This window comes from Camelus ferus, chromosome 21 (genome assembly GCF_009834535.1).
Source record: "Camelus ferus isolate YT-003-E chromosome 21, BCGSAC_Cfer_1.0, whole genome shotgun sequence".
Taxonomy (NCBI): domain Eukaryota; kingdom Metazoa; phylum Chordata; class Mammalia; order Artiodactyla; family Camelidae; genus Camelus; species Camelus ferus.
The window spans coordinates 22,144,081-22,171,254 of record NC_045716.1 but is presented as its reverse complement, the minus strand read 5'-3'; the positions used below and the strand labels follow the sequence as shown (position 1 = coordinate 22,171,254).

Below are 27,174 nucleotides of genomic sequence, written 5' to 3'. Positions count from 1 at the left end.
TTCTGGGCAGGCGCCCTCAGCTTTACTAACACATTCCTCTGATCTGGCCTGAAGTCACACTGTCCTTCTGTCCCCTATACTCCCAAGGGAATTTCCAGGCCAATCAAGAAGCCCAGTCAGGAAGAACTTCCTAAAGAGTAGCCGAGGGGGATCTAGGTCTTCCTAGGAGAGCTAGCCGGAGAGCAGGCCCAAGTCAGTGGGGATGGGGGTGTCCAAGATTTGGGGCACCAAGCAGTGGGGGCGGCGAGGTTTGCAGTAAATGTGGAGCCAGGGCGCCACCTAGTGGTTTGCTCACCTTCCCAACCCAGAAGCCTGGTTGCAGGGTGGGGCGGGGGGTAGTGCCGGCATGGGTCCCTTTCCTCCCTCCTCCACATGCTGAAGGGAGCGAATAGCTTTTCAGTGCCAAATACGGGACAGGCATTTTGTTTACACTGCTTTATTTAATCTCTTCCCCAGCCCCTCAATCTCCTTTTTTGAAGATTAGAAGCCCAAGTCTCCCAGAGATTAACTTGCCCAATATCACTCAGCCTGGATTTGAGCCCAAGGCTCCGATTCCAAAACCCACTCGCATATTTCCCCATCTCCCAGGGGTGCAGCCAAGGCAGCTGTGAGCAAAATGGGGAGTTCTAGCCCAGGGGGCCTGAGGTTTGCTGGGAGGGTGAGGTGAGGGGGAGAGGAGTATATGGGAGAATGCGAGTACCAGTGCCCATGAGATGGTGGGTGTGGGTGTCCGCTGTGCTTAGAAACAGCCCCAAGTGACAGAGCCCCCACCCAATGTCACAGCTCCAATAGCATTTTATTGGGATCTGAGTCTATAGTTCACATGGGGAGGTGAGGCCACACGAGGAACAGAGCTAAAAAGGGGACTTCATCTCCTGGGGACAGCTCCTTCCAAATCTAACAAAACCCCAGGGAAAACCCTCATGCTGGGCCTCCAGCCAGCAAGGCTAGTCAAACCCCAGGGGGCACGGGGCAGTGCGTGCAGCCAAGGGGCCACTCTGGGGGCCCCCACACACACAAGAGGAGGAAAGCACTTTGGCTTCAGAGTCAGAATTGCCTCCACACACCTACCTCCACTGCATCCCACTGAAAAACAGGATTTTCTCCCATCCCCCTTCACATTGGCGTGACACAATCAGGCTGCAAGGGTCACGGCCCAGGGCCCTGAGCATTTGCATACATTTGCATAGATAGCAAGGCAGGTCCAGCTAAGGCCTTTTTCTAGAGAAAGTGGTATCAGTGCAGGGCTGTGAAGGATATCCAAGGACACCAAACCAGCAGGGGGAGGTGGCAGTTTAACGGTTCCCAGGGGACAGATAAGCAGGGCCTCAGCCCCGGCGGTGGTGGCTGTGCTCCTCCCTGGGCCCCACAACTCTGGGGTTCCGCAAATGTTTGTCCCTCTTCCCAGACCTGTGGGGAGACATGGGGTGGGGGCAGGGAGAGGCCTTTAGAGGACAATGCCATGTGATGAGAAGGGGCTCCCTGAGGAGAGGGGACCCTATTTCTCCTAAGGCAGGTGACATAGGCAGCCACCACCAATAATCATATTGGGGGGAAGGGAGTGTGGCCAGACCTGGTCTCCCAGGATGAAGGCCCCAGTTGGGCAGGCAGGAAGGTGGGAAGCAATCTCCCTTACCACCCCTTCCCTCCCGCCCTCCACTGCCCCTGGCCATGGGGATATAGGCAGGACAGGACAGAAAAACGGGGTTGGGGAGGGGGAGGAATTCCGCCAGCCCAAAAGGGGACTCCCCAGGACCACTCTGGGGTGAGCACAGGCAGCTTCCTGCCCTCAAGGGAAGACAGGAAAGTATTGGCTGTGGGGGGAGGGGAGACCTAAAAGCAGAGAGAAAAACCTCAAACTGAAGACCTCTCCTCAGGACCCTGGCTCCTTCACATCCCCCCCCACCACTCCCTGCCTCCTATTCTGTCCCACCCATCTAACTTCCCCACAGTTGCCCACCTCTTCTTCAGTGCTTTGTCCCCAAAGAAGTGGCTGAAGATGAAGTCCTCAAAGTCATCCACCTCATCATCATCACCTGTCTGTCTCACTGCCACCTCCTCCAGGCTGTCTTCCAAGGCGTCTACAAAGTCCCGGAAGCGAAGGCGGTCATGGCGGAAGATACCATCCTCACCAAAGTAAGCAGGAGAGAAGGGTAGCTCCTTGCTCAGCTGCCCAGCCCAGGGCAGCCGCGCCAGGTAAGTCCTCAGCAGAGAGGCTAGCTCCTGTTGCCGCACTGGGGCGAGCTCCATGCCAAAGAAGTCCAGGCCCTCCTGCCGGGCACACTCGTGCACACCTGAGCAGCCCTGGGGTGCCCGGTACTTGTGCCTTGACAGCTCTGCCCAGAGTGGTAGGGGGTCATGCCCATCTTTAGCCCCTTCCTTCCACCGAGGGTGCTTCTGCCTTTCTCTGGAGGAGTGGGACCCCCCACTTTTCCTGGGGGGCTCCTTGGAACCCTGTCGCTTGCCATCCTTGCTGGCCCACTCCTCCACCCTTGGCTTGCCCTCCTTCCACCTCCCTGCCAACTCCCTGTCCTCTTCACCCGCCCAGCTCTTCTTTTCCCGGCCAGTTTCCTCCTTCTTAAGTTTCCAACGCTCAGTCTTCCGGTCCCCCTGCCCATCCCACCTCTTTTCCTTTCCACTCCGCTCCCTGGAACTCTGGAAGTGAGGTTCCTGACGCCAGGCCTCTGAGGCATTGGCAGAGATCCCAGGGCGCTGGCCCCAGTTCTCCAGGCCCTGCAGCTTCTGGGCCAGCCTGTGGCCCAGCTCAGCCAGGCCAGCATGGGCTGGGTCCCCTCGGCCTGCATCCCTCAAGCTCCGCTCCAGGTCCTGCTGCACAGAACCCAGCAGCTGCCGCTGCCTCTCCAACTCTTGCCTTAGCGCCTGGGCCTCAGCCTCCAGCCGTTCCTTCTGCTCCAGGAAGCCAGGGCTCAGCTCCTGCCCGCTGAGGCCCTGCTCCTTGGTCGCCTTGCCACCCTGTGGGCCTTTGCCCCAGTGGAGGCACACCCCATCTGTGCCCCGGACACAGCCAGCCTCCAGCCCCTGGAGCTGGGCCCGCAGCTGCTGCAGCTCTGACTCCAGGGCCCGCTGGGATGCCTCGCCCTGCTGTAGAGCCCCTCGGAGCCGGGCATTCTCCTCTTCCAGCCCTTTGGGCTGATGCATCAGGCTCTGAAGCTCTTCCTTCTGGGCCTGGAATTAGGGGTAGAGAGGAAGGGCACAAGGAGAGGTCCTTGTCAGGATAAGCCCAGTGCCTTCTACCCTAATTTCATTCTGTTGCAGTGGGCAAGTGGCCCAAGCCCCTTTATGGCCCAGGACACTCGAGAGGATTTGGTTCTCGTCCTTCCTATCCCCACCCTTCACTTCAGTTTCTATGGCGTTTTATAAGCACACACTTCTCTGATTCACCTAAAGATAGCCAAGATGTGGCTCTCGTCCTATGTCCACCTCCCATACCCAGAGCAGACATTGTTAATTGATCACAGCACCTCTTTCCCATTGAGCCTTGGCATGTTGTTCAATCCCTCCCCCTCACAATGCTCCAGGCAGACCATGCCAATCAAGCAGAGGTGGCATGCCACGTGAAACAGGTATGCCAGTCCTGGCCTAAACCTGAGCATGTGGGATGTGAACAGAGAACTAGAAAGGACTTGACTATAGTGGGAAAGGGAGAGGGTCAAAGTATGTGGATGAACAGTGGAAACTTCTTTTAGGGAAGGACACTAGGACAGACACCTGGCCTAGGAAGGGCTGGCCTAGCCCACCCACCTCCTGCTCATGCCCACCTGCAGCTGGGCCTGCAACAGCCGGATGTCCTGGTTCTCCCTGGCCAGCTTGTCCAGCAGAAGGGCCATGTTCTGCAGGCTGGGGACACTGTCAGGGGGCGCTGAGGCCTGCAGCTGCTGCCTTGGCTCATCCTGAGGGCAAAGGAGCCAGTCACCCCCACCCCGCCCCACAACCCTGGTAGCCCTGGATCTCCCCCACCAGGCACCACACACCAATGGAGACAGTCACACATGCCTGCCCATCTCCCGCAGCCTCCAGCCTCTCAGTATCCGACCCGGGATCTGGGAAGACCTGCAGGTCCACTTCCTCCATGGGTCCTGTGGGAAAGTGCAATCTTGAAACTGGCCCCAAGGCATATTAAACCCCTCTTCTCCCCCCACCCACCCACCCACAGTCACTCTCCTGCCCTGGACCGACTCTATGGCTGAGAGGTCCAGTGACGTAAAGGGCCAAGGGTCACCCTGAATAGCTGACAAGGCCTACAACTGAGCAAAATGTGTACAGCCCCCAGCATCCCTACTCCTGACCCAGGGAACTGCCCCCATCAGCCTCCCTCAGGGCTGGAAGGGGACGGACACAAACCAGCCAGGGCCTGTCCCCACTCACCACTTTCAGACTCTGAGAGGCCACCTGAAAATGGAGACAGAGGGGTCTGTCAGGCCCTCAGAAAAAGGGGTGGAGCAGGGCGAAAATGTGGCAGGAGGTGCCAGAGTAGGGGCTCAAGGCCCCAGCAGCAGCAACTACTCACCAGAGAAGAGGAGGATCCCCAGGCCCAGCAGGGCCAGGGCCCCAAGGAGACACATGTTGAGGGAGATGCCCAGCTCCCCGCCTGCACCCTCGCCCCTGGCCTGGTCCTTTACCCCCACGGGGGCCACAGGCTGAGGAATGCTGGGCTCCCGGCCCCGCCGTCTCCGCAGACCCTCCACATCCACGTCGGTGTCATCCTCACTGGTAGAGCAGTGGGCCTCCTCCCTGATCCAAGCTGCAGGAAGGGGTGGGGACAGGGCAGTAAGGAAACTGGAGAGATGGGACATACAGAGAGACAGAAAGAGAGGGAAGAACGGGAGGTCTCCAGCCCTGACAGCAGAGGGGGCACATGGAGACCCTGCCCATGTCTGCCTGGGTCAGTGGCCACCCCTGCCCGGTCTGGAGGTGAGAGATCAGCCCTTTCAACCTACAAACTACAAGAGCAGCTTTCATCCTAAAAGCGTCCTCCTTCCTGAAGCTCCTGCAACTGCTCCCCCGTCCCGGTCCTGTCCAAACCCTGGCTCTTCCTAGTCCTAAAGGCGAAGGTCTCCCTGGCACCATTTCTGGTTTTCTGCTCTTCTCATTGTACGCAGTCACCCACTATCTCACCCACCCCGCTGGCTTCCTCCCATGGCAGATGGAGTCCCAATCTGTAACTCCCGACCTGGCCTCCCTAGAGCTCCAGACCTGGAGGTCTGACTGCCTACTGGCCACTCCCACCTTGGTGTCCCTCAGGGGCCACTTAACACACTGCCCTTCAAACTGGATGTCTTCTGGTGTTCCCCCAATCCTGGGCAAGGAGCCACTGCTGCCATCTGGCCAACCTCAGCCCCAGACAATGCAACGATTCAACAGGTAAACATCTCAGGTCACATGCCTCGTAGCTGCCTTACTTCAGGGCTGACTGCTGCAGCTGTCCCCTAAATGGCCCCAGCCCCCGGCCTCCCCCTCCAGCCCGTCACCGTCAACAGAGATGGATTCATACACCCCTCTGACACAAGACACGGATGCAGCCTCCTCAGCACAGGACAGGGGCCCCATCCCTTTGTTGATGCTGCATCCTTGGCCTCGAATGTTCTCTTCTTCCTACCCTACCTACCAAAAGCCTACTCTTTGCTCAAGGCTTCACCCAAGCGTCACCTTCAGTGTGAACCTTTCCCCAACTGTCCCTGCCTCTCGCTTCCCCTTTACCTGTCCCCTGACGCAACCACCCCTCCTGTGAGAGCACCTAAATTACACCTCCTTTTTGCACCCCTCATAGGTCCGACTTGCATCCTGGCTCAGTCTAGCCTGCCTCTTACACAGGCCATAAACCCAACCTCCCTCCGCAGAGATGACACATGGAAAGGACTCGGGGAATGAGAGGTGAATCTAGAGACAAGAAAAGAGGAGGCCCCACCGCAGAGAGTAAAGAGTTGACCAGACCTGGGTCCTGTGACTTGCCAGCTGTGTGACCTTGGTCAAGTCACTTAACCTGAGCCTCAGTGTCCTCAGGGGTGGTGGTTAGGATTCACTGACACAATTTAAAGAGGGTGGCCAGGCTGCTGAGTCCCAGGGTGATATCTACTTCTGCTCCCACACCTTCTAGAAGGACATGGCAGAGAGAGAGAAGGAGGATCCTCACCTGTTTTGGGGGAGGAGGCCAGGCTGTCGGGGGGACTCTCATCCTCCAGGTCCTGTGTGTCTGGTCCCAGGCCTACCACGACAGGGGTCTCCTCCAAGTCTCCCTGGGCCTCTGTGTCTTCTGGGCCAGGCGGCTCCATTCCACAACCATCACCATCCAGAATGCCCTGATGCAGACACAGACATGAGCAGCTCTTGGCCCTCCTCATTTCCCCCCCTCCCCACAGTGAAGGTCCTCACCTTGGCCTTAGTCTCCTCTGGCAGAATGGGCCCAGATAGGGAGCTCTCACTCTGGAACAGGGTCTCTGTGCAGGAGAAGAGGGTCAAGAAAACACTACAGCACCCCCCCGCGGAACCTCCTACACGGCCCTCTGGCTCCCGCAGGCCTCCACCAAGTTGGAAGGGCAGGGGAAAGTCAGGACAGAACAAGCGAAGCAGGTTTTAAACTGAGATAAATGCAGGGAATAAAACCAACCAGCCTCCCTCTCCTTGAGGAAACTGGACAACCCCAGAACATGGGGGAGAGGTGGCTGCAACCCCCCCTCAGCAGGGCTGTTACCTTCTCCATCCAAGGTCCCAGCTAATTCTTCAGCAGCTACCTTGGAGGGGCTCCGAGGGGCCTGGGGAGGTCTCTCAGATTCTGGGCCCATCCTGGATTCTGGGCCCAGGGTCTCCACAGGCAGGCTCTGGGGGAAGGGGCACAAGCAGAAGGGCTGCTCCAGAGGAAGGACGGCCAGATGAAACCAAGAGCACAGGGTGCTCTACTGGGGTGCCTGGAACCAGCCGCACCGCTCAGGGACCCCAACTCACATCTCGCAAAAGTGCGATACATTCAGTAGTGGGATGTTCCAAAGTGGGGAGGGGGCAGGGGCAGCTGGCGCAGTGACATCTCTGCTCCGCGTAGTATCTGGCCATTCCCTAACCTCACCTGCTGCTCTGAGGAACTTACAGAGGCCAAGTTTCTATTAAATGAAGAAGCACCCCTGGACCAAGGCCCTGGACCACTGTACAAACCTGGTGCCCCTACCTCCCCAGAGAAGCCGGCTACAGCCTGGATTTTCCTCCCAAGTGACAAGCTCAGTTATCAGTTGGAAGGTGGGAGGACGGCCAGAGAACGACATCCCCCAGATGCCTAAGGATCTCAGTCATGACCCCCGCGGGCTTCCCTGCAGTGACCCTCACAATGGGCCACCCACACCAGTTACGTCTTCCAAGCTTTTCTGGCCTTTCCCACTCCCCACACCCTGTCTCCCAGAAGCTGACAGAGCCCAACTCATCCCAGCCTCACCCAGCCTGTCTCCCACAGTGCTCTCGGCCCTGCCATCCAGCTGCGGCCTCTCCTTTCTCTGCACATCCCCCTCGGTATGCCCACCCTGCACCCACCACCCCTACTCATCCCACCCGTGGCTCCCGCTCTCCTTCCAAGAATAATTCTTGACTTGGTAACTTAGTTTGTAACTTCTTTACAATTTTCAAGCCACTTTTTTCTCACGGCCCCTCCTACCCGGCAGAAATCTTGACTCCTCTTTTACAGGGGAAGAGAAGCGGGTAAAGCAGCTTGCCCCAGGTCCCCCAGCTGTCAGTAAAGGCACTCCAACAGGAGGCCAGGGCTCTGGCTGGGAGCCTGGTGTCCATCCTCCTCTGTCCACAAGCCCCAGTCCATGTGTCCTGCTCCAGCGTCACCCTGAGGGCAGCTCCCTTACTCCCAACCGGCACCCAAATTCAACATGTCTAATTTGAGCTCCGCACCTTCTTCCTCCTGGTGGTTCTAACATACCAAGCCCTTGACAAACTGCTCCAGCCACCCAGTCCCCATTCTGCCAGCCCCCTTCTCAGTGGCTTCAGAGGCACAGGAGTCCACTGGTTCCCATCCCACCAAATACCACCTGGACGGCAGGACCTTCAAAAAAGCTCTCCCCTTGTTCCAACCCTGGCCACACAGTGGCTGCACCCTCTGCTCAAGGCACTGGCTGTCCTGACTAACTGGCTGTCCCTCTAACTCAGTGCCCTTCAGTGATTTCCCATCAGGAGGAGGCCCAAATGCCTGAGCCAGGCCCTTCAGGCCTCTTTCAGAGGTTCCCAAGCTTTGGCCAAATCTCTCTTCAACACTGTCTCCACCTCATCCAGTGGAAGTCCTCAGGCTCCCCCATCGTGGCTGCCCCACTGTTGCCTTAGAACTTTTGCTCATGCGTGTCTCCCCACCAGAATTTCTTCTCTAGTTCTCACAGCTTACCCTGGTGGTTCCCTTCTTTCAAGGCATGGTCTGAGTCCCAATACCTGACTCGCCTTCTCCCTGACACTACAGTTCCTCTCATAGCCAGCTGGAGGTGATGCAGGTGACCATCAAGACCAAGGGGACAGACTCAGAAAGCAGCCCCGCCTTGCAGGAAACCCCGTTCCATATGGTTTCCAGGCCTGCTTTTCCTACCTCTGCGCCAGCGAGCACCCAGCTGTGGTCTGAGTCTGGGCAGGAGGCCATAGTTGTCCCGGAGGCTGCTGAGGCTGCCGCCTGCAGAGAAAGGCTCTCTTAAGGATCCCAGCTCCCTTCAGGAGAGACAGGATACAGACAGCAGCCTTGGCCGGATGCCAAGGTTTAAGGGCTGGGCAGTAGCTTCCAGAACCAACTTGGTTCCAGTCCTTCTGACCCCAACACCTCAACTCCTCAGCAGTATTTGCCTTGCAAATCAGAACCTGCCAACAGCCACAGGGAAGCCGGCCTCTCTCAGGGACCAAAAGGGCCCTCTGGAAACTGGGAAACTGAACTGACCTTGAAAGGTCAGAGAAGCATAGGACTGGAAAAGCTTTGGGAAAACATCCAGGCCAATTCCTTCACGTTATAGTCAGGGGAAAATGAAGGCCAGAAAGGTGACTGATGGCTTGCCGAAGATGAACGGCTCGTAAGAAGAGTGAGGAATAACCCAGCCCTCCCTTCACCACCCTAGGCTCCCCCACAACCACCACCTCCTCCCCTAGGGCCTGGGGAGAAGACTCGAAGGTCTCCTTCAGTCCCAAGTCTCCCACCCACCCACCCACTCACCACGAGTCCTGTGTAGGGTCTAGTTCAGGAGTTCTGTACACTGGCTGCACAATGGAATCAATCACCTAAGATTCTGATTGGTTCAAGGGTCAGGGTCAGACATGGGTCTTTTTTAAAGCCTCCCAGATGATTCTCATGTGCAGCCAGGGTTGAGAAGGGCTGGCATAGCTTAGATCCTTCTGAATATACCTTTAGTAAATCTCCTTATCACTCTCACGCTCCATTCTAAATACTGTTTCCGTTCTTAGTAACCTCCAGAATTTCATCATAGGAAACTTAAAGGTGACTGGGAAAAGGGATTTCTGGCAACTATCATAAATAAAGCACTTTATGGTTTGCAAAGCATGGACAAACATCAGGGCTATGGTCCTGCCCACTGCTAATCTGCTCTGACTTGGCTAGGTGAAGAGGGGGAAGTCATTCCAGCTTCCAAAGCCTGACACAAGGTGGGATAAGGAGAGAGGGACCTACCCTCCATCTATGGCCAAGACTGTCCCCTCAGGCTGGCAGCTGGGACCTGTCATAGAGGTGGAGGGATAGATGAGCTAACTCTAGGCCTAGAGTCTTAGATTGTGATCCTTTAGAGGAGGATAAATGACTGCTTGCTGAGGAGATAGAAGGGTGGCAAGTAGAAAAGGGTTCTGTAAGGAAACCCTGGGAAAACGAAGTGAGGCTTGGGAAGAAGTGTGATAGTTCTACCTTGAAAACCACCACGCTGCTCCCCTGTTTAAGCTGGTGCGAGTCCTACACGGCACCCTTATAACCTTCTGCAGCCCTTGCTAATCAAGATCCAAGCCCAGGACAGATGAAAGACATCTCCCAGTGTCTTCCCCAATACCTATGCCTCGCAGACACATGCACCCATCCCACAAGGAGCCAGGAGAACAGCTGCAATGACCTTCCCCTACCATGTCCAACAGAACACCCCTGGCCAGCTTCTACAGGTATCCATAGAAGCATCACTTGTGCAGCCCTCTGGGCTCAGGCCCCTCCCCCACTGTTCTGTCATCTTCCCATCCCCACTTGCTGCGTGTGACTCTTAACAGGTGGTGGCAGGAAGGAAGTAGCAGCAGCTTGGGCCGAAGTCCTTGTTTATCCCTAGCTGTGTGCAGCCTGCTCAGGTCCTCCAGAACCAGGCACCATGGCAACCAGGGTGATGTCAGACCCACTATCTCCATGGAAACCAGCAAGGGTATTTGGGTCAACAAAGACAAACACTTCTGAGACCCAAACAGGAGACCGTCTGGAACCCTTGGACCTCAGGGTTCCAAACTCTGGTTGGTACCTCTCTCTTGGTTGGATTCACCCAAGATTCCAAAAGATCTCTCTGCCTTATTAGGAAGTTCCTTCTGCTATCTAATCTCCACCCTTCCCGGCTGTGTTTTCAGCTTTCTTTCTTCTCATCGCCCTCTTGGAAGAAAACCCATCTCCACCCCCCTCCCCACTATTCCCTCTCTTTTCATTCAGGCAGGATCCAACAAAAACATCTTGCAACGATTGTCAGGGACTTGTGTTATTTCTAAAAAACAGCCAAAGGGGGAGCTCTCCCACACTGTACAAAGCCGGAAAGTCTCTTCTGGCTAATTTCAACCCCTCTAAGAGTTGTTCCCCCAAACCTCTAAAGCAAAGGACCTAGGGACACAAAAACTTGCCTGGGAGACCCCGAGCAAGTTCCTGTTTTGGAAACGTCCGCCCATGCTCTCCTTTTCCCCGGCCCAGAAGTGACAGATTCCCCGTGGAGCTCAATCCTTTTGAGCTCTGCCCTTCCTCTCCTCTATCCTTCCTCTCACAGGGATTTCGGTGGCCCCTTCCCCGCTAGGGCATTACCTGACTTAGCTCTTGCTTCAGTCTTCAGCTGAACTTGTTGCTGCCTCTCCGGCTTTGCGGCCTCAGAAAGGAAGGTCACGTGACCAGGGACTAGCCAATGGAAAATCAACTTCCCTGAGGGGGCGGAAACTTTTGGCCAATAAGAGCTGGACTTGCGAGCTAGAGGGAAGGGGTGGGTACCTGCAGAGACTCTAAACTTGGACTTAACCCCCACCTCCGGTGGAAGGCTGGGGTTCCAGCAAACTAAGTTTTGGGTCATCTCTCCTCCTTTTCAGTCTCTAAACAATTTCTGGCGGGAAGATCCAAAACTAAGGCAAAGGCTGGCATCTCCAGAAACAACAGGGACAAGGGACCAGGTTAGTCCCAGGACAGACAGAGACAGCTGCAGGATGGGGGAGGGGAGAGTGGCAAATTGTGGGTTGGAAATAGCCCTTCTGTCAGTCTCCTCACCCTGCTCCGGTGCTGATTGTTTAAGGATACTGCTTTTTTTTTTTTTTTAAGGAAGTGGGGAGAGGGCCTGAAAAGTATCCAAAAATGAAATCAGCTAGACCAGGGGCAGCCCCTTCCCCTACCTTGGGGCTATACTTGACCCCTAACCCAAACAACTGGGGAGTGGGGGTGGGCGGGCACTAAACCCAGAAGCACTGATGGCAATTGTCTCCCTGAAGTCTTGGAACCGGAGCTCTAGCTTGGCTCCAGGCCCGGCCCAGGAATGTGCTCCGAAAGGAAACTAGTTTCTCACAGCAGGGACATAGTGGGAGGGGCGGGGCACACAGGCCTCCCTGGGCTCCAGCAGCTTGTACCAGGTCCGCTTAGGGGCCTGAATCTTTCTGCCATTCCCACTTCCAAGGACCCTGGGGGATACATATCCTCACCCCACAATATCCTGCCCAGCGCTGAGGCTCATCCCAAGGCATATCAACAGCAAGGAGTCCTGGTCTAGAATTTCCAAGTCATTTTATTAATCCAACAGTACAAAAGACTTTCCCCACCACCACACCTCTGCCACCCCCACTTTCTTCCAAAAAGCAGTGGAGTGAGGGAGGATTGAGCAGACACCCCCCCTCCAGTAGCCGTCTTACAAAATGTGGAGATGGGGGAGAGCACAAACAGCAACAGGTAAGAGGGGCAAACAGAACCACAAACACAACACAAAGTTGAGCAGTGGGGGGTTGCCATCTCTGCTGTTCCAAGTTGGGGGACACTGGAGGAGAGAAGCCCAGAGGCCGCTCCCTTCTTTCTCACAGCCCCAAAGGGCAGGCAGATGAGTTCTGCAGTATACTTGGCTTCTCTTCACACGCTAGGGTCCCGGGAAAAGTGGGGGCAGGGGACCATCAGCTCCTCTCAGGGTCACACCCCAAGCCTGCCTTCCTCACCACACTGAGGAATGTGTGCATGAACTCTAAGGAGAGCAGCTGTGAGGGGCTCCTGATCAGGCCCCAGGTCCATCTCTGGCAGGCAGTGCTTTAAAAAAAGTAAAATAAAAACAAAGCCCAGTACAGGACCCTGGCTGAGAGTAATGAGAGCTGCTAGTTCACCGGCCCAAGATGTCAAGAATAGCAGGGAAAGAGAAGCAAACCTCATCCGGGCTCTGGACTGCATCTTTGTGCCCTGGCAGTGAGGGGCCCACCACCTCCCCCACCCAGTCTGTAACAGGGATCCTTTTATCAGGAGGGAGAATGAGGTATAAGGGCTCTGTGCCTTTTCAAGCTTTCCTTCAATCAAGCCAGGGAGGCAGGGGAGTGAGGGCGCCAGAAGTTGGAAGACCGGCACTGAGAATAATGTGCAACAGGCAGGCAAAGGGAGGGTGGAGGGTGGTACAACCATAGAGTCCAGGCTTCCAGGATAGTCCAAACGTCAAATATTCTGGTCAGACATGTACCCCAATTTTTGGCAAAAAATATAGTCATTAGGAGAAAAGCACAAGAGAGGCTGAGAAAGGACCAGTGACTTTGGTATGAGGGAGACATGTCCTGACAGCATCTCTTACTTACTGTCTTGAAGCCTCAAATCACCAAGAAACTGCCATAGCCACGTACTCTCCTGTTCCTTCAAGCTATTTGGTTCTCTAAAGGGGGAGGAGTCAGGTAGGTCTTGGAGGAGGAAAGGGGAGAGGGAAAAGGGGAAAATCTCCATTTATTCCCTAAAGCTGTCTCCCAGCACCCATGAAAGGGCTATTGCAGGGACGGGAAGAGATCCCAAATCCTCTGACCAGAAACCTTTAACACTGGACTCCAAAAACTAAGGCTGGAGCTGTGGGGCTAGACAGGAGTGTTAGGCACAGGTATTGGGGGCATCCATCGTCTGCAGAGGGGACATCCCTGCCCTTCAGATCTTCCTCCAGCCTCTTTTCTCTTGCAGCCATACCCCCTAGGCCTCCAGGAGAGCCACCAAAAATGGCTCTGCTGGGCAGGGCTTTGGTTTTCTGGACCTCTGTAGATCTCACCGCAGTAAGTTTCCAGAAAAGTGAGTGATCCAGGCTCTTCTGCCTGCCCACCTAGGTTCCTTTTCTGCCCCCAGGAGCCATTGTGTTTCTGCCCCACAGGGATGGGAAGCCAGTGGAAACAAGGACCAAGAGCCAGACAGGAAAACAATCACCCTGGAAGAGCAGGGAGGGACATATGCACTTCCCTGGACACCTCGCCAGCATCACCCATCGTTAGCAGCCACCAGCTGCCCCATGCCCTCGCGGATGTAGACAGACTGGATCTCCTTGGTCTTGAGGCAGAGATCGCAGGCCCAGACGGCAGAGGCCTCAGTGGTCAGCAGCCCATAGGCGCTCTCAGTCATGCCTGTGCACTCGCGGTGGAACCACTTCTGGCAGGAGGCCTCACACAGAATGGCATCTTGGTCGTCATTCACCTCACTCCGACAGGCACCACATGGATACACCAGGCCCGGGGGTGGCTGGGGCCCTGAGCCCCCACCTGCCTTGCCAGGGGGTGCCAGGCTATTGGCATCTGGGGTGCCCCCACCCCGCCCACTGCTGTTTGGGGGAAAATTGGGTTGATTCCCATTCACAGCAGCAGCTGGGGAGCCTGAGTGGGGCTCCTGGGGGAAAGCAGTGGGAGCAGGTGGATTTAAGGGCTTCCCCCCATCCTCACCACCAGGGCCAGGAAAGCCAGGGTCCGGACCAGGGAAGGGACTCGTGTTGGGGGGCAGGCTGGGGAGCCCTTGACCAGGTCTCTGGAGAGGAGAAGGACCAAAAGGCACCCCTGGCTGGGCAAAGCGCTGGGGGAGAGAAGGGGGGCCCAGCTCCCCCCTGGGAGGTTGTCCCATTGTGGGTGAGATCATGGGGCCAAATCCCCCCACTGGGCCTGGCATCATCTGCCCACCAGGTGGGCTAAAGTTTTGACCCAGAGGTTGGTTGAAAGGTTGGCTGGGAAAGTTCATGTTGCCTGGCGGTGGGTAGCCAGGGCCCTGGGGGGGCATGTTGAAAGCAGGGCCCATGGGGTTTGGAGGGAAAGGAGGGGGCTGTCGACGAAGAGGCTGGGGTCCCCCTCCACCCCCAGTGCCATAGCCTGGGGGTACCTGGCCTGCCATGCCCCCCTGTACACGGAAGCCCCCAAAGGGGACAGGACTGCCAAGGAATGGAGGGGCCGCACCCCCCACTTTTGGGGCTCCAAAGTCATCCTCAAAAGGGTTGGATGCAACCAGGTGATCCACCATGGGAGTCGGGGGTGGCGCAAACTCCGTCAGATGTGAGTATGCAGGGCCCTAGTGGGGAACAGATGAGGGAGGGAAAAGAGTCATGGAGGCAGAGCACCAGAAACACCATACACATTTTGGAGGCTGGTCCTGGCCAGCTCAGATCTAAAATCAAGATGAACTTTAGAATGCAACAAAGAAACAGGATGGAGGGCAGAACCAGCATAGTGCAGTAACCATGTTCCAAAAACAGGCATAAATACATTGGAATCCCAGCTCTGGCACGGTGTAACCTCAAGACTCTGGAGCAGGTATTTAACTTTTTTAAGCCTCAGATTCCTCATGTGAAAAATAGTGACAATGCCAACCTCCCAAAAATGTTACAGCACTTTAGCACAATCCTTGGCACTTAGAAAGGGCTCAGCAAGTACTAGTGTTATCATCACGAGGGAACCAGGACAGGACAAACGGGGGAGAGGAAGATTCTAATCCTGAGTGGTAAGATCTTTGGTCAAATCATCTCATCCCCTCCCCTACCCTCATTTGTCATGAAGCTGAGAGAAAGGACCAGAAGCAGAGCAAGAGAGACACCTTTCTCTTTTCCCTGAAGCTGATGAAAGATACAAACGGATATGGAGTGGCAGAATACCAAGCAACCCGAGGGCCTGCTAGGAATTACCCCCACCAACGACCACCATTCACCTGAGTATTTGACTTCCTTCGCTTCTTTTCTGGGCTCTTCATTTGCAGACCTGGAAGAACAGTAAAAGGCAGACACAAACAAGTTTCCCTGAGGTTTCCCCAACATCCTTTCTCCCAGCCATGATCCAAGGGACTCTTCTAACTTCAATACGCTCTTGCTTAGTTAACACATACAACAAAAGTGTAATATAAACTGAATAGATGCCACACTCTCAGCTGCTTCTTCCTTTAAATGAGACATTTCATCTCTTGATATCCTCAGACTCCCAAGTGGCTCCTGAATTCCAGGTGCCCCAAACCCTAGGGTCAGCCAACTCCTAGAGGGCTTCATCCACCCATACTTTTCACCTGACCCTTCCTTCAGGCCCTTCAGCCTGAGGACGGCCACCTTCCCCGCCCGCCAGCCAGCCCTCCCTCCGAGGTCCCCATGTCCTCGGCCTTGCCAGCGTCAGCCCCCTCAGTGCTCTCACCGGCCTTTCCCTGCTTCCTCCCGGTGCTGGGCGGCGCAGGGGGCGGTGCGGGGCCGCCACCTCCCTCCAGCTTGTCCGGTGGGGGCGGCGCCGAGGCGGCCATGGAGTGGGGGACCGCGGTCAGCGGCGACGGGGGACGGACACGCCCTCGGGTTGCACCATCGCGCGAAAGGCGAGGCGGGGGCGCCACAGGCCCCCGCGCGCTAGCAAGCCCGGGGTGCGGCGAAGCCGAGGCGCCGAGCCGGGTCGCCAACTGAGCGCTCGCCCAGCTTCACCACCCGCCCGCGGCCGCAGCCACAGGAACCGGAACTCCGCGTGGCCGCCACCACTGCGCGCGGGGAGGAGGGGGAGCGAGACCTGGGCCAGACCCTCCCCCGAGCGCTGGCGGGTAGGGCCGTACCACGGCGCGAGCCGGGGCGGGGGGGGGGGGCGTCCCACTCCGGGAAACGCAGCGCGCTCACTAGGGAGGCGGCGGCTCTCGGCTCTGCGGCCCGGCCGTACCATCCCGCGCAGGGGGGGCCGCCGTAGAGGTGCGCGCGGACTGGAGCGCGCGCCTGCGAGGACCCGGAGCTGCTTGGGGTCCAGCGTCTGGCGGCCCACCCATCGCGATCACTACCCCTCTCCCGGTGCCGTGGCCCCGCAAGGCCCACCCGATCTCGCCCTCCCAGCCCCGGCGCACCTCCTCCGCGAACCCCCAGGTGCCCGCAGGCGGCGTCTGAGTCAAGCCAGGCCGAAGGGCCAGGTGGACCGCTCCGTGCCTTGAGGCGGCTACAGCCTCCCGCCTCCCCTTCCAGCCGTGGAGGCCCACAGCCAACAAAAAGCAGCGACAGGCACCTAGAGGCCGGGGTAGAAGAAATACGGACTTTAATGAAGATTCTTTCCCTTTGGTATAAGTGAGACCCGTGAAAACATCAAAACAAAACAAAAAAAGGCGAGGATTCAGTCCACTCTCCCTTATCCACAAGACCTAATGACAGAGCAGGGCCGGCTCCTCTGTCGTTGTGGCTGCCCCAGGTCTAGAGCAGGGCTGGGCAAGCGATCCCATAACTGCAGGCTTTACGCTTCCCCGTGTGAAACTAACGCTCATTCAGACAAACTTCTGCCTCCCAGCCTCACAGCAAGAGGCCCGTTTCTCTAGTTTCAGCTCACACTCCACTTCTAAAGGTTCCGGTCCCGACTGCCTCACAGGCTGGATGAAGAAAATTCCAATAGTTGTAAAAGGGCTTTGAAAAGTCAAAGAGGTGATATATAAATGTGTTTGATTATTATCATTTTGTGCTCAAGAAGCAGCCGTGGAAAACAAATTAGGAAAGAAAATCTACAGCCCTAAAATAAATGCATATAAAATAAAAAATAAATGCACTTCCAAATCTACCGATGGTATTTGGGGATTGTCTACTGCTTTACAGTCTCAAAGCCCCTGTTCCCACCTCCACAAAATCCACCTGCGAGAGTTAACAGTTCAGTCATCCCCCCACCACCCCAGCAGGGAGAGGCAGGGCAGAGGCTATAGGAGGAAGGGCTATACTTTGGCTGTAGAATATAACATGCATGCAACATGGGAGGTGCGGGCTTACGAAATGTATATACAGACCCCTGGGGTGAGGGCCCCCCGCCCTCCCCCCCACCAGAGGCACTGAGAAAGGGAGGGGTCCATCTCCCTGCTGGCCAGGAGGGGGGCGCTGAGGCAATCTAAAGGTTGCATATCCCCAGAGAGGGGACAGCTGCCACTCCTGCCTCTGTCTGCCCAACCTAAACTGGAGGGGTTGCTGAGCAAGGAGAGGACAGGGCCCCAGAAGCCAAGAAGGTGTCAGCACCCCCATCCCTGACCTCAAGGGCCCAAGAACCCTTTGCATAAAATATCTTCAGACCTAGGAGATGGTCAAAGGCACAAAGTTTAAACGCTGGAAGGGAGGGTTGTTGAGAGGGGTCTAGGGTACCCTGAGCCCAGGGATAGACTAAAGGTGTGATTCATTCCCCCTTCCCTGGAAGGGTGATTGCTCCACTGGGCCTATCACCACAGGACATTTTCCATTACAAGGGGGCATACTGCCCCAGCCTCCAGCACCCACCATGGGGAAGGGGGTATCAAGTTGGCACAGGAAAGGCCCAGGGAAGGGGGCCACTCTGTACATTAATACTTTGGTGAGGTTTGGGGAGAAGCAGGACTCTACCCCAGGCTCCTGACTCAAACCCTCTCACTTAGTTGGATGGTGAACCCAGTGTCCACACTACCCCCAGCTCCTACACAAGGCCAAGCCCACAGAACACTCCCAAGTGAGGTCCTGAGAGTCAGGGAATAGGGTGGAAGGGGTCGCAGGCATCTTCTGGGAGAGAGCACTGGGACAGATCAGACTTTCCGCTCCACAGGCTGCTGTAGACACAGTTCGCTGCCCGCAGAGATGATGGGCAAGTGATTGTCCATGTGGTAGCTGATGAGGTGACTGACACTCTCAAAGCGGTGATCCTTTGTCCGAACCTAGGAAGTGGGAGGGGAGAGGGTCAATTCTGGTGAAGACTCAAATAAGACCTCAGGCCCCAAGTCTGAGGAAGCTGGAATATTCAAGAGGGTTGAGGAAGGAGAAAAAGATGGCAGGAGTGGGAGGGCTGTCAGTCCTGATTACTGAGGCTCCCCTAGAAAGAGAAGCTGGAGACAGCTGTGGGAATGGGCAGGTCAGTGAACTGGGAAAAGGTAGAGGGGACATCAGCCCAGAAATTGTGAAGCTGAGGGATAGCTACACCTCCTTGACCTGGAGGAAGGTGGCATGTCTCAGAAGAGGATACACAGTACAAAAAAAGATGTGCAAAGGAAGCTGAGATTATCATAGAAAAGAGACCAAAGTTAAGAGAAACAGAGGGGCAATGCAGACAGGCGACGGATGCTGGTCTAAGCCCTGAGTCTGGAGGCACTGGGGGGGCCCCTGGCTCCTCTTGTGACAGGAGGCTTGGGGTGCTTAGCCTCTAGCCATCTAACACTGAGCACCACAACCACTCAAGGATGGTTTCCACATTTGTCAAAAGAAGGGCTCCTTCTAGCTCTCATGGGCATAATGTGTGGGGATTGGCCAGGCCTGAAGGGAACACAGGTTCAGGAATGCTAGAAGGGAAGGGACCCCAAGTCTCAGGCACCTCGAGAGCAGGGGAGGCCCAGACAGAGATGCCCAGCAGAAAGTCTAGGCAGCAGCGAGGGAAGGAACGGAGCTGCACAGGAGGGTACTGAACCTTCACCCTGATCCGCAACCCGGCCACACTCACCACACCCTCAGGGTCCACCAGCAGCAGGTGCTTGGGCTGCCCACTCTGCAAGCCAGTGAGCACGTACTGGCCAGGTGTGGTCGTGCTTTCCCGCACCAGGAAGTCCCCATTGAGCTGCAGCAGTGCCTCGGCCTCCCGTCGGCTCAGCTTCCCGTGGAACCAGGGCTCCCCTCGGAGCTGCTCAGCCATGGCCACCGACTGGGGAGGTGGAGGCACCCGAAGGGCATCTTCAAAGGGCTCTGAGGGTGGCAGAGAAAGGGCTAGGAGAGGCAGCTGGCACAGCAAATGCCCAGGACCCAGACCTTTGGGGACAGGAGGCCAGGAAGGACAGAACAGACGGGAAGAGGAACCAAGTGGAAGGCGGAGATGCAGAAAGGAGAGAGGAGCACTCACTCATGTCAAAGAGGTCTCGAGGAGCACTGCCATTGATGGCAGGATGGGGGGGCCCGGCCCCGCCCCCTGCTTGCCGAGCCTTGTCTAGGTTCTGGACGTTGACATAGGAGGGATCATCAAAGAGTTCTCTGCCTGCTGAGGAAAGGGTGGCTCTACAGTGACCCCTACCCTGCTTCTTACACCCTGGCTCTGCCCCTCTAGGCTCCCTTCATACCTGGACAGGGTGGTGGAGGCAGCATCTGTTTGCGGACTTCAGGGTCTCCCCCGACAGGCTGCCCCACAGGCTGAAGGGACAAAAATAGGGTGAGACCAAAGGCCCTAACCAGCTGCTTCCATCCTGGACCTAGCCCACCTCCATCCAAGCAACTCACCAGAGTAGCTCCCAGGTGGCTGGGAGTCTGGGCACTGGGTGGAGGGGGTCGAGCAGCCCCCGGTGGGGCTCCTTCTCGAAGCCTCATGTCCACCACCCCCCCAAGAGGGGGTTCCTTCCCCGGGAAGTCATTATAGTACTGATGGTCAGGTGGCTCTTCCTCCTCCTCATCCCACGCTGAGCCATCAAAGCCAGCCATCCTGAGAGGGACAGGAGGGAGTGAGGCATGTGGGTGGGAGGACAGAGGGAGAACAGAACAGCAGCCATGTCTTGGGCATTCCCTGAGGAAGGAGGCTGGGTGTTTTATATACATAATCATTTCATCATGGCAACCCGGTAGGGCAGGTCTTATATCCTTCTCCAGTTTTACAGATGAGGAAAATAAGGGTTAGGGGTGAAAAGATTTACCCTAGGTCTCACAACTGAAAGGTGGTGGAGCAGAGATGTAATTTCAGATTTGACTTTAAAGTCATGCTGTCTCCTGAGAGAGAAGAAGCCCTAAGTACCAGTAGGGGGAAGTGGGTGCTCCAGAATATTTTAACCTCTTCTAAATACTCAATACCTACTGGGCTGGGCTGGGAAAGGTACGGATCGCGGGAAAGAGCCATCCTCCCTCGCCCAAATTCTTCAACGGGCAAGAAAACAAAGAACTAAGTATGGAGAAATGGGCAAGAGAAAGGGATAGACCAGAAACAAGATGGCTGGGAATACAAAAGCCCAGTGAGCCAGGGTAGGGCTACAGCGTGGAGGTCCTGGACTGGGCTCCGCCACGGGCACAGGAGAGGAACCGCTGGCCCTGCAGCCAGCAGGGCCTCGAAAGACCTTCCTGAGGCTGCAGGAAACGTAAGAATAGCAGGAAGTGGGAAGCAGGGGTGCACAGGTTATTTCCTTCCCTGCACCCCTCTGAGCTCAAGTGTGGGAAGAGAAGACCTACTTTTCCAATTCCGGCCTGGGGCCCCAGAGCTGCACCCCTCCCCCGCTCACCTGTCATGGGGGGTGACCAGCTTGGGCGGGTTCCTGAGGTATTGTTTGAAGCGCAACTCAAAGGCCTGGCCAATGGTGCTGATAACGTCCTGAGCGAGCCCTTCTGGACATTCCAGGATGTGGCAGGCTGGGGGCACAGCAGAGGCCGTCAGGGAGCTCGGGGGTGGCGGGGCCGGAAGAAGGCATAGACAGGGACCTTCACCCTCCATCCTCCACAGCAAGAGCCCCTACTTAGCTCCTGGGTCAGCCAGCCCCACCCAGTGCTCCCCACCACGCCTCACCTCTCTGATTCACCGGGTCTTTGGCAACATAGGCAACATACTCAGCTGTGTCCTGGGGTGGACAGAGTCAGAAAAAGCCAGTTAGCTATATTTTATAGCCCCCACCTCACTCAACCCCAGTCTTCTTTAAACCTTGCCTCAATCCTAGCATGCCCGTGTCTCTAGCCAAGCCGGGGTCCTCCCAATCCCCAGATCCTGCCTCTTCTCCCACCGCCTGCGCTCCGTTCCCCAACTCACCGGGTCCCCGCCGGATGCAAACGAGATGGATTGCATGTGGTGGTTGGCGATGATCTGGCAGGGGATAGAAAAGGGAGGGAATGACACGTGTCAGGCAGCCTCAGGGCCCACATGGGCACCCTCCACCACTGGCCCAGGACCCTGGAGTCCCAGTCTCATCCTTTAGGCTTCTCAACCCATGTCCGCCTAATCTCCTCCTCCCCTACTGTTCTGCTCCACCGGAGCCATCTCTCCTAGTTTTTTGCCCTCATAATCAGGTCCTCGTTTAGCCCTCCCATCAGTATTTCTGGTTGCCCTCCTCTCCGCCCAACCCCACCAACCTGTTTGCAGTCTGCGGCCATGAGGTTGAGGCTGCTGGTGGAGACGGTGAGAGTGATTGGCATTCCAGCAAATTTCAGGTTACTCCTTCCAAGGATGGAGCTGAGTGGGCGGCTACAGGGCTAGGGAAGGGCCCAAGGGTCTCAGCAGCTAGGGGTTCCCAACACCAGGGAACCCCCACATTCCTGCCTTTTGGCCTTCTCCCCACATGCCCCACACTAGCCTTCCCCAGGCTCCTCCACATCTCCCAGCTGCATCCCTAGCCCCATGGACCCCAGGTACCTTTCTCCTCCTTGTCGCCCCCTTAGCACCCGGCACAGCCTCACACACCAGACTGATGGCCTCCCTGGGGAAAGAGGGGTACTCAGACCCAGAGCCTGCATCCCACTAGGCTGGAGCTGCCACAGGGCTGGGGGAGGGGAAGGCCAGGCCAGACTCCAGGGGCACTCCAGGCTCTTTGTCGTGGTGGATTGAATTAAGGGCCTTTAATATTTGATGACACTGAGAAGCCGCTTCCTGGCTGATTGGGTTAGGGCCTCAATGGGTCTGGCCCCACCCCCTTCCAGCTACCAAATGTCCCATCCCCTTCCCAAAGGCAGAGGCAACCTTCTATCTACCCCCATTTTCCACTCAAGCTCCAGCTGCCGGCTGCCTCTGCCACCTCCCCCACAACTCCCCAGGCTGGATAAGTAAACAGGAGCCAGCCCAGAGTTGTTTCTTTTCATTCAGACTTAGACTCACTCCCCTAAGTTTCTCTCAACCCCCTTTACCACCCAAAGATAAGCCAGGACTAGCACCACCACCAAATGACCCACTCCTCCTTCCCCTCACTAATCCCAGGGACCACCCCCCAACTCCACCCCACTCCCCACTAACCTGGTGACCTGAGTCCGGGTATTGAAGTCAAGGGCACGCATTGACTGCAGGACCTCCACACAGCCCATGTACTGAGGGGAGGGACGGGAAGAGAAGGGTCAGCCGCCTCCCCGCCACCTTTTCACAGAGGGCCCTAGGACTTTTCCCTACTTGGTCACTAAGGACAGTAAAGATGAAGAAGTTCTGCCCACTGCCCGGGGCTACATCCCACAACATGCAGGACAACAGGGGATGTGGAGACAAGGGCAAGCTAGGAGGACCTCATACAGGTGGGAAGAGAATTTGGAGGGGAGCGACAGGCATTGGGTGGGATGAAGTGACATCTCTGGAAAGGGGGAGGAGACTGGAGGGGACAATCAAGAGTCACTCGTTCCAACACTTACTAAGGGCCTGTGCTGGGCTTTGTGCTAAGCATGGCAGGGTGGGGGTGGGGGAGTCACCAGAAGGAAAGGGGCCCCAGACAGAGCTGGAAGGGAAGGGGCTACAGAATCCGAGAGGGGGCAAGAGAGGTTGAAGAAAGAGGACACTGAAACCAAGGGAGTCGCTGGGGAAGGGAAGGAAAAAAAAGAGACGGGTGAGCAGAGGAACTGGAGGGGTCTGGAGGGAGTGGGAGAGAGGATGTTCACTCACCCGAACCAAGTAGGAAACCCCCGGTCCCATGACTTTGTCGTTGGGATGCAGCCAGCCCCGTGTGGGCTTATTGACAAAGCTCCCGTGGCGGGTCCACTCCTCGCCCCCCAGCTGGCCCCCTTCCACCCGAGTCCTGCGCCCGCCGCCTCCACTCAGCTTGTTCATGTCCTGGAGGAGGGGCAGGGGGCCTGAGTCCAGGATGGCTGCCCCAACGATCCCCTCCCCATCCTCGGCTGCCCTTCCTGGCTCCCCCTTCGGCCCTGGACGCCCCCCAGCCGGGTTGGCCAGCTTGAGGTTGCTCATCCGGGGGAAGAAGGAGCACAGAGTAGTGGGACTGTCATCCCCAGGCAGAGGTGGCAGCATGGGCCCCAGGGATGAGGCAGACGGGGAAGGCAGCTCCTCCGGTGGGGTAGACCCTGAAGCCCCCTCCTCCAGCGATGACAGAGACTCATTCCGAAGTGGGTTGTACTTGGGCTTGGGGGGCAGGAGATCCATGGCTGGTGGGAGTGAGAGGGAGGCTGCTGCCCAGCCTGGCCCCCCTGCCAGTTAGGGCAAGGGGGCCAGGCAGGGGGCATCCCCAGGCCCTTAGCCTGATCGGACCTCTATGGCCCAGGGATCTCAAGGGTCCTGGGGAGGGAGAGGGACAAGTGGCTCTGGCTCCCCCGGCTCAGACCCAGACAGTATCAGGCCCCATCTCCGCCCAGCGTGGAGCCTCTTCTCTGGCTGAGAGGCGAACAGGCTGGACCTAGAGCTGCCTGGCTCCTCCCCAGGGGCGGGGAACTAAGGAGAGAGACCAATCCTGAGGACAGTGCTGACTCACAGGCTCTGAGGGGCTAAGCCCCCAACACTGCCCCAACCTAGAACTCTTATGGGGCAGAGCGATCCATTTCCCCCACACCTCCATACAAACAACAAGTAATCTGGGGAGCAGTAAAGTGGGAGTGGGAGGGAAGGATGGACGAGTGAGAAGGAAAGGAGGGAGATAAGAGGTCTGGATCAATCCAAACCGGACATGGGCAGACCAAAGGGAGCAGGAAGCTGAGGGGGGTGGGGAATGAGGGAGGAAACAGAGGCAGCTGGGGGTGGGAAAGGGAGGGGATCCCTGAGCTCAGCATTTCCCTTCCAGTCCTGGTTGAACACTCAAATTCCCTCATCCTCCAGCCCCAGCCACCCCCACGACTACCACACTGTGGGGTGGTGGCCCCAGGGAGCCTGGGCCATTAGCATCTTCTGCTACAACAGCTGTGGAAGGAGCTAAAGAAATGGAAGAGGAAGTATGAAGTCCCAGTGGATGCAGGGAGGGGCCAAAAGGAAGGGCAAAGCTGGTGAAATAAGGGGAATAAAGTCCAACCTGGGTGGTGCATCAGGGAGCCACCAGGCAGGAGCTGGAGCAGAGGAGGGGCCGGTGGAGGCTTGCTCTCTATGCATGGCACCTACCATGCCAAGCAGCCGCGGCCCATGGCAAGCACTCTTCCGCCCCCTTTTCTACAGTGAAGCAAGCTGTCAAGGGTAGAAGGGGTGGGGGCGGCCAGAGTACTGATACTAAGGTCAGCTCCCTGGACCTGCCAGGTAAGCTCATACCCCTCTTCTTGCAGCAGTGACTGGGGACGGTACAGGTGTCCACCACCGAGTACAATGGCCCTCATACCAGGGGCAGAGTCTGGTTGGAGGAGATGGGAGAGTGAAACAGTTCTCCAAGAGAGGCGGGGGCTACAGTCCATGAAGGAATAGAGGGGGTAGAAGACAAATCTGTGCTCAAGAAAAAGGGGTGCCAGGAGAAGATGGACTGAGGCTGGACACAGGGAACAGTCCCAAACCCAGTTCTTCCACTCACAGCTTCCTGCCACAGCTCTGCTCCAGGGGGTTATAGGGAAGTTAGAAAGTGACCAAAAAATTAGTACTAAAAGACCCATATAACCCTCCAGGGCTCACCTATCCTTCAATTTACTCAGAGGATAAAAAGATGCAAATATCATGATTACAGTGTTAACAACACTAGCACTTAATCCGTGATAGATACTGTGCTTATCACCTCCCCTTAGTCCTCAATGGAGGAGAGCTTTGCCACTCCATCCACCACTCCTGGGAAGAAATTCTATCACTCCATGTCCTAAGGCCTCAGTGCCCGGGAATATAGAAAATGAGATAAGTGTTCTGCCCAAGCCTCAAATCCTCAACACACACAAACACACACCAGGATGTCGTCATCTCTAGAGGTGAGCATTCTGTGGGTGCCTGCAGGATCCAGAGGCAGGGAAAGACCAAGAGGTGTGGGCATTGTTAGACAAGAAAGAGGAAGTAGGGCTCTTTAAATTTGCATAGGAAAAGGAGATTGCTACTGGGAATCCGGGTGACTGGGGGGGGGGGGGGAAGCTGCATGTGGCTTCTCAGCCCAGCAGGGAGGAGGGAAGAGCGGCGGAAAGTAGCAGGAAATGGCGAAAGCCTCAGGAATGTTTCCAGAAGGGAAGGTTGGGCAAGCGGGACCAGGAGGAATGCCCAGACTAGAACTCTGGTTAGGGGGAGGGGAACAGCCAGAGAAGAGGTGGGGCCCGAGGAGTCCCTTAAAAAAAATCAGATAGCAGAAAGGACACTGTTCCCTACGCCCCCTCCAAGCGACCGTTTTCTGGTAGTCGAAAACTTTCACTCCTGTCATACCTACATGTCACCCACCAACAAACCCATGGTCATACCCAGCTCCTGACGTACAGGTATGAGACAAACAGCTGTTTCTGGGGTGGAGTTGGTCCTGGGAAGGGAAACTCAGGGAGTGGGGCTGGGAATCTATGAGCAAGTCTCCCTCCCACTCTCGTGCCAAACCCCAAGTCCAGCCCCCTTCAAGTAGGTCCACCCTTGGAAGGGGGTAAGGGAGAGGAAAAGTGCTGCCTCTAATCTCTTACTCCTCAGAGCCACAGAGAGATGTGAATTTTTGACTTCCCACCCAGTGGAGCATGAGAGCTCATGAAAACTAAGCAAAAGCCCCCAAAGAAAAAAAGAACAGGGATCTGTAAGCAGGTGGAGTTTCTGGGATAGAAGGCAAAGCTTCCGGGGCGATGACCGATGACCTGGGTCCTACAGGGATAAAGTTCCTGAGGGGGCGTGGTTCCCTAGGACGCGTGCATCAAACACTAGCTAGCCTTCAGGACAATCAGACGTGGATTACGGAAGGGGTGGAGCTTCTAGAGGGGCAGTACCCCCTAGGAGGCGTAGCTTCACGAATTCGAATAGTTCTTTGAGGGGCAGGGCTTTGCCCTTTTGGGAGATAGGCTTTCTGATAGACGGGAGTTAGCAGAGAATCATCGCGACGAGGCGAAGTTTCGGGGAATTGGAGGGACTAACGTAGGGTTTCTAGTAGTTGGGCTTGGAAGCATGCCTAGGGGTGGGACTTCCAGGAAAGCTGGGGGACAGGGTGGGGTCGGGGACAATAAATAGAAAATAAGTCGGGGTTCGGGGAGCCCCTTGAAGTTGAGAGGTGGGACTTCCGGGGAGGGGGTCGCAGGGGGCGGGACTTATAAATGAAGACCGGAAGTAGGGTCCCGGGAGAGGGGTTCCGGGGTGGAGGAGTGGGTCACCTAGGGAAAAGAAAAAGTCCCAACTCACCAGGGCTTCATGGAGTCTCCGCACCGCACCGCGGGCCGATTTGGTTCCGGATCACACCACTGCCTCCTTAGGCCTCCGCTCCAACTTTCTCCCCGGGCCCTGCCTCCCTGGAGAAACTTTATTGCACTCACTTCCGGCCTCACTAACCCCTGACCCTCTACCTCATCGTCCCTCCTTCACCCGTCCCACTTTCCCGAATCAGCCAATGGCAGCGCTAGAACGCGCACAGGAGCAGTGATAGCCAATAAGAGGCCTATCTTTGACCTACGCTTGTTCTTGAGAATCGTAAGCCGGGCACTCCAATAAGGACTCGAGGAGAAGCAAATCTTAGCCAATTGGAGGCTTGAAGGTGGAGTTGTCCCGCCTTCATCCAGACGGACCAATAGGAAGCGCGGGCGG

General features: G+C 56.6%; 3 protein-coding genes across 8 annotated transcripts; all 3 read right to left on the bottom strand.

Moving 5' to 3' along the window:
* Positions 1-420: 420 nt before the first annotated feature.
* PBXIP1 (PBX homeobox interacting protein 1) lies at positions 421-11,119 on the bottom strand. Of its 2 annotated transcripts, XM_014552867.2 has the most exons (11): positions 11,015-11,119; positions 8,579-8,659; positions 6,710-6,836; positions 6,391-6,455; positions 6,152-6,317; positions 4,529-4,762; positions 4,387-4,410; positions 4,015-4,097; positions 3,780-3,911; positions 1,961-3,186; positions 421-1,410 (listed from the first exon to the last, which is right to left on the bottom strand). In XM_014552867.2, the coding sequence occupies exons 2-11, from the start codon at positions 8,627-8,629 to the stop codon at positions 1,329-1,331; spliced, it is 2,190 nt and encodes a 729-aa protein (XP_014408353.1). In that variant the 5' UTR covers positions 8,630-8,659; positions 11,015-11,119; the 3' UTR covers positions 421-1,328. The 2 variants fall into 2 exon arrangements, with proteins under 2 accessions (XP_014408353.1, XP_014408354.1); XM_014552868.2 differs by lacking the exon at positions 8,579-8,659 and having other exon boundaries at positions 11,015-11,085.
* An 835-nt stretch (positions 11,120-11,954) lies between these two features.
* PYGO2 (pygopus family PHD finger 2) lies at positions 11,955-16,137 on the bottom strand. The gene is made up of 3 exons (XM_006177231.2): positions 15,835-16,137; positions 15,365-15,414; positions 11,955-14,731 (listed from the first exon to the last, which is right to left on the bottom strand). The coding sequence occupies exons 1-3, from the start codon at positions 15,935-15,937 to the stop codon at positions 13,664-13,666; spliced, it is 1,221 nt and encodes a 406-aa protein (XP_006177293.2). The 5' UTR covers positions 15,938-16,137; the 3' UTR covers positions 11,955-13,663.
* A 537-nt stretch (positions 16,138-16,674) lies between these two features.
* Positions 16,675-26,933, bottom strand: SHC1 (SHC adaptor protein 1). Of its 5 annotated transcripts, none has more exons than XM_006177235.2 (13): positions 26,776-26,933; positions 23,179-23,346; positions 22,549-22,619; positions 21,955-22,018; positions 21,675-21,794; positions 21,355-21,408; positions 21,118-21,169; positions 20,837-20,963; positions 19,854-20,052; positions 19,697-19,766; positions 19,483-19,614; positions 19,090-19,328; positions 16,675-18,313 (listed from the first exon to the last, which is right to left on the bottom strand). In XM_006177235.2, exons 2-13 carry the CDS (start codon positions 23,341-23,343, stop codon positions 18,185-18,187), a joined length of 1,422 nt encoding a protein of 473 aa, XP_006177297.1. In that variant the 5' UTR covers positions 23,344-23,346; positions 26,776-26,933; the 3' UTR covers positions 16,675-18,184. The 5 variants fall into 5 exon arrangements, with proteins under 5 accessions (XP_006177297.1, XP_006177295.1, XP_006177296.1 ...); XM_006177234.2 differs by having other exon boundaries at positions 16,682-18,313; positions 19,483-19,617; XM_006177233.3 differs by lacking the exon at positions 26,776-26,933 and having other exon boundaries at positions 23,179-24,649.
* Positions 26,934-27,174: the final 241 nt, after the last annotated feature.

Excerpts from the sequence above, each read along its gene's own strand:
- PBXIP1 (XM_014552867.2), bottom strand. The coding sequence starts at position 8,629 with ATGGCCTCCTGCCCAGACTCAGACCACAGCTGGGTGCTCGCTGGCGCA. Across the intron at positions 4,098-4,386 it reads CCTCTCAGAGTCTGAAAGTG|GACCCATGGAGGAAGTGGAC; the intron begins GTGAGTGGGGAC and ends ACTTTCCCACAG. Across the intron at positions 1,411-1,960 it reads GACAAAGCACTGAAGAAGAG|GTCTGGGAAGAGGGACAAAC; the intron begins GTGGGCAACTGT and ends GTCTCCCCACAG.
- PYGO2 (XM_006177231.2), bottom strand. The coding sequence starts at position 15,937 with ATGGCCGCCTCGGCGCCGCCCCCACCGGACAAGCTGGAGGGAGGTGGC. Across the intron at positions 15,415-15,834 it reads GAGGAAGCAGGGAAAGGCCG|GTCTGCAAATGAAGAGCCCA; the intron begins GTGAGAGCACTG and ends CTGTTCTTCCAG. Across the intron at positions 14,732-15,364 it reads GAAGGAAGTCAAATACTCAG|GGCCCTGCATACTCACATCT; the intron begins GTGAATGGTGGT and ends GTTCCCCACTAG.
- SHC1 (XM_006177232.3), bottom strand. The coding sequence starts at position 23,673 with ATGGATCTCCTGCCCCCCAAGCCCAAGTACAACCCACTTCGGAATGAG. Across the intron at positions 21,795-21,954 it reads GGGCGACAAGGAGGAGAAAG|CCCTGTAGCCGCCCACTCAG; the intron begins GTACCTGGGGTC and ends GCCCTTCCCTAG. Across the intron at positions 21,409-21,674 it reads TGGCCGCAGACTGCAAACAG|ATCATCGCCAACCACCACAT; the intron begins GTTGGTGGGGTT and ends ATCCCCTGCCAG.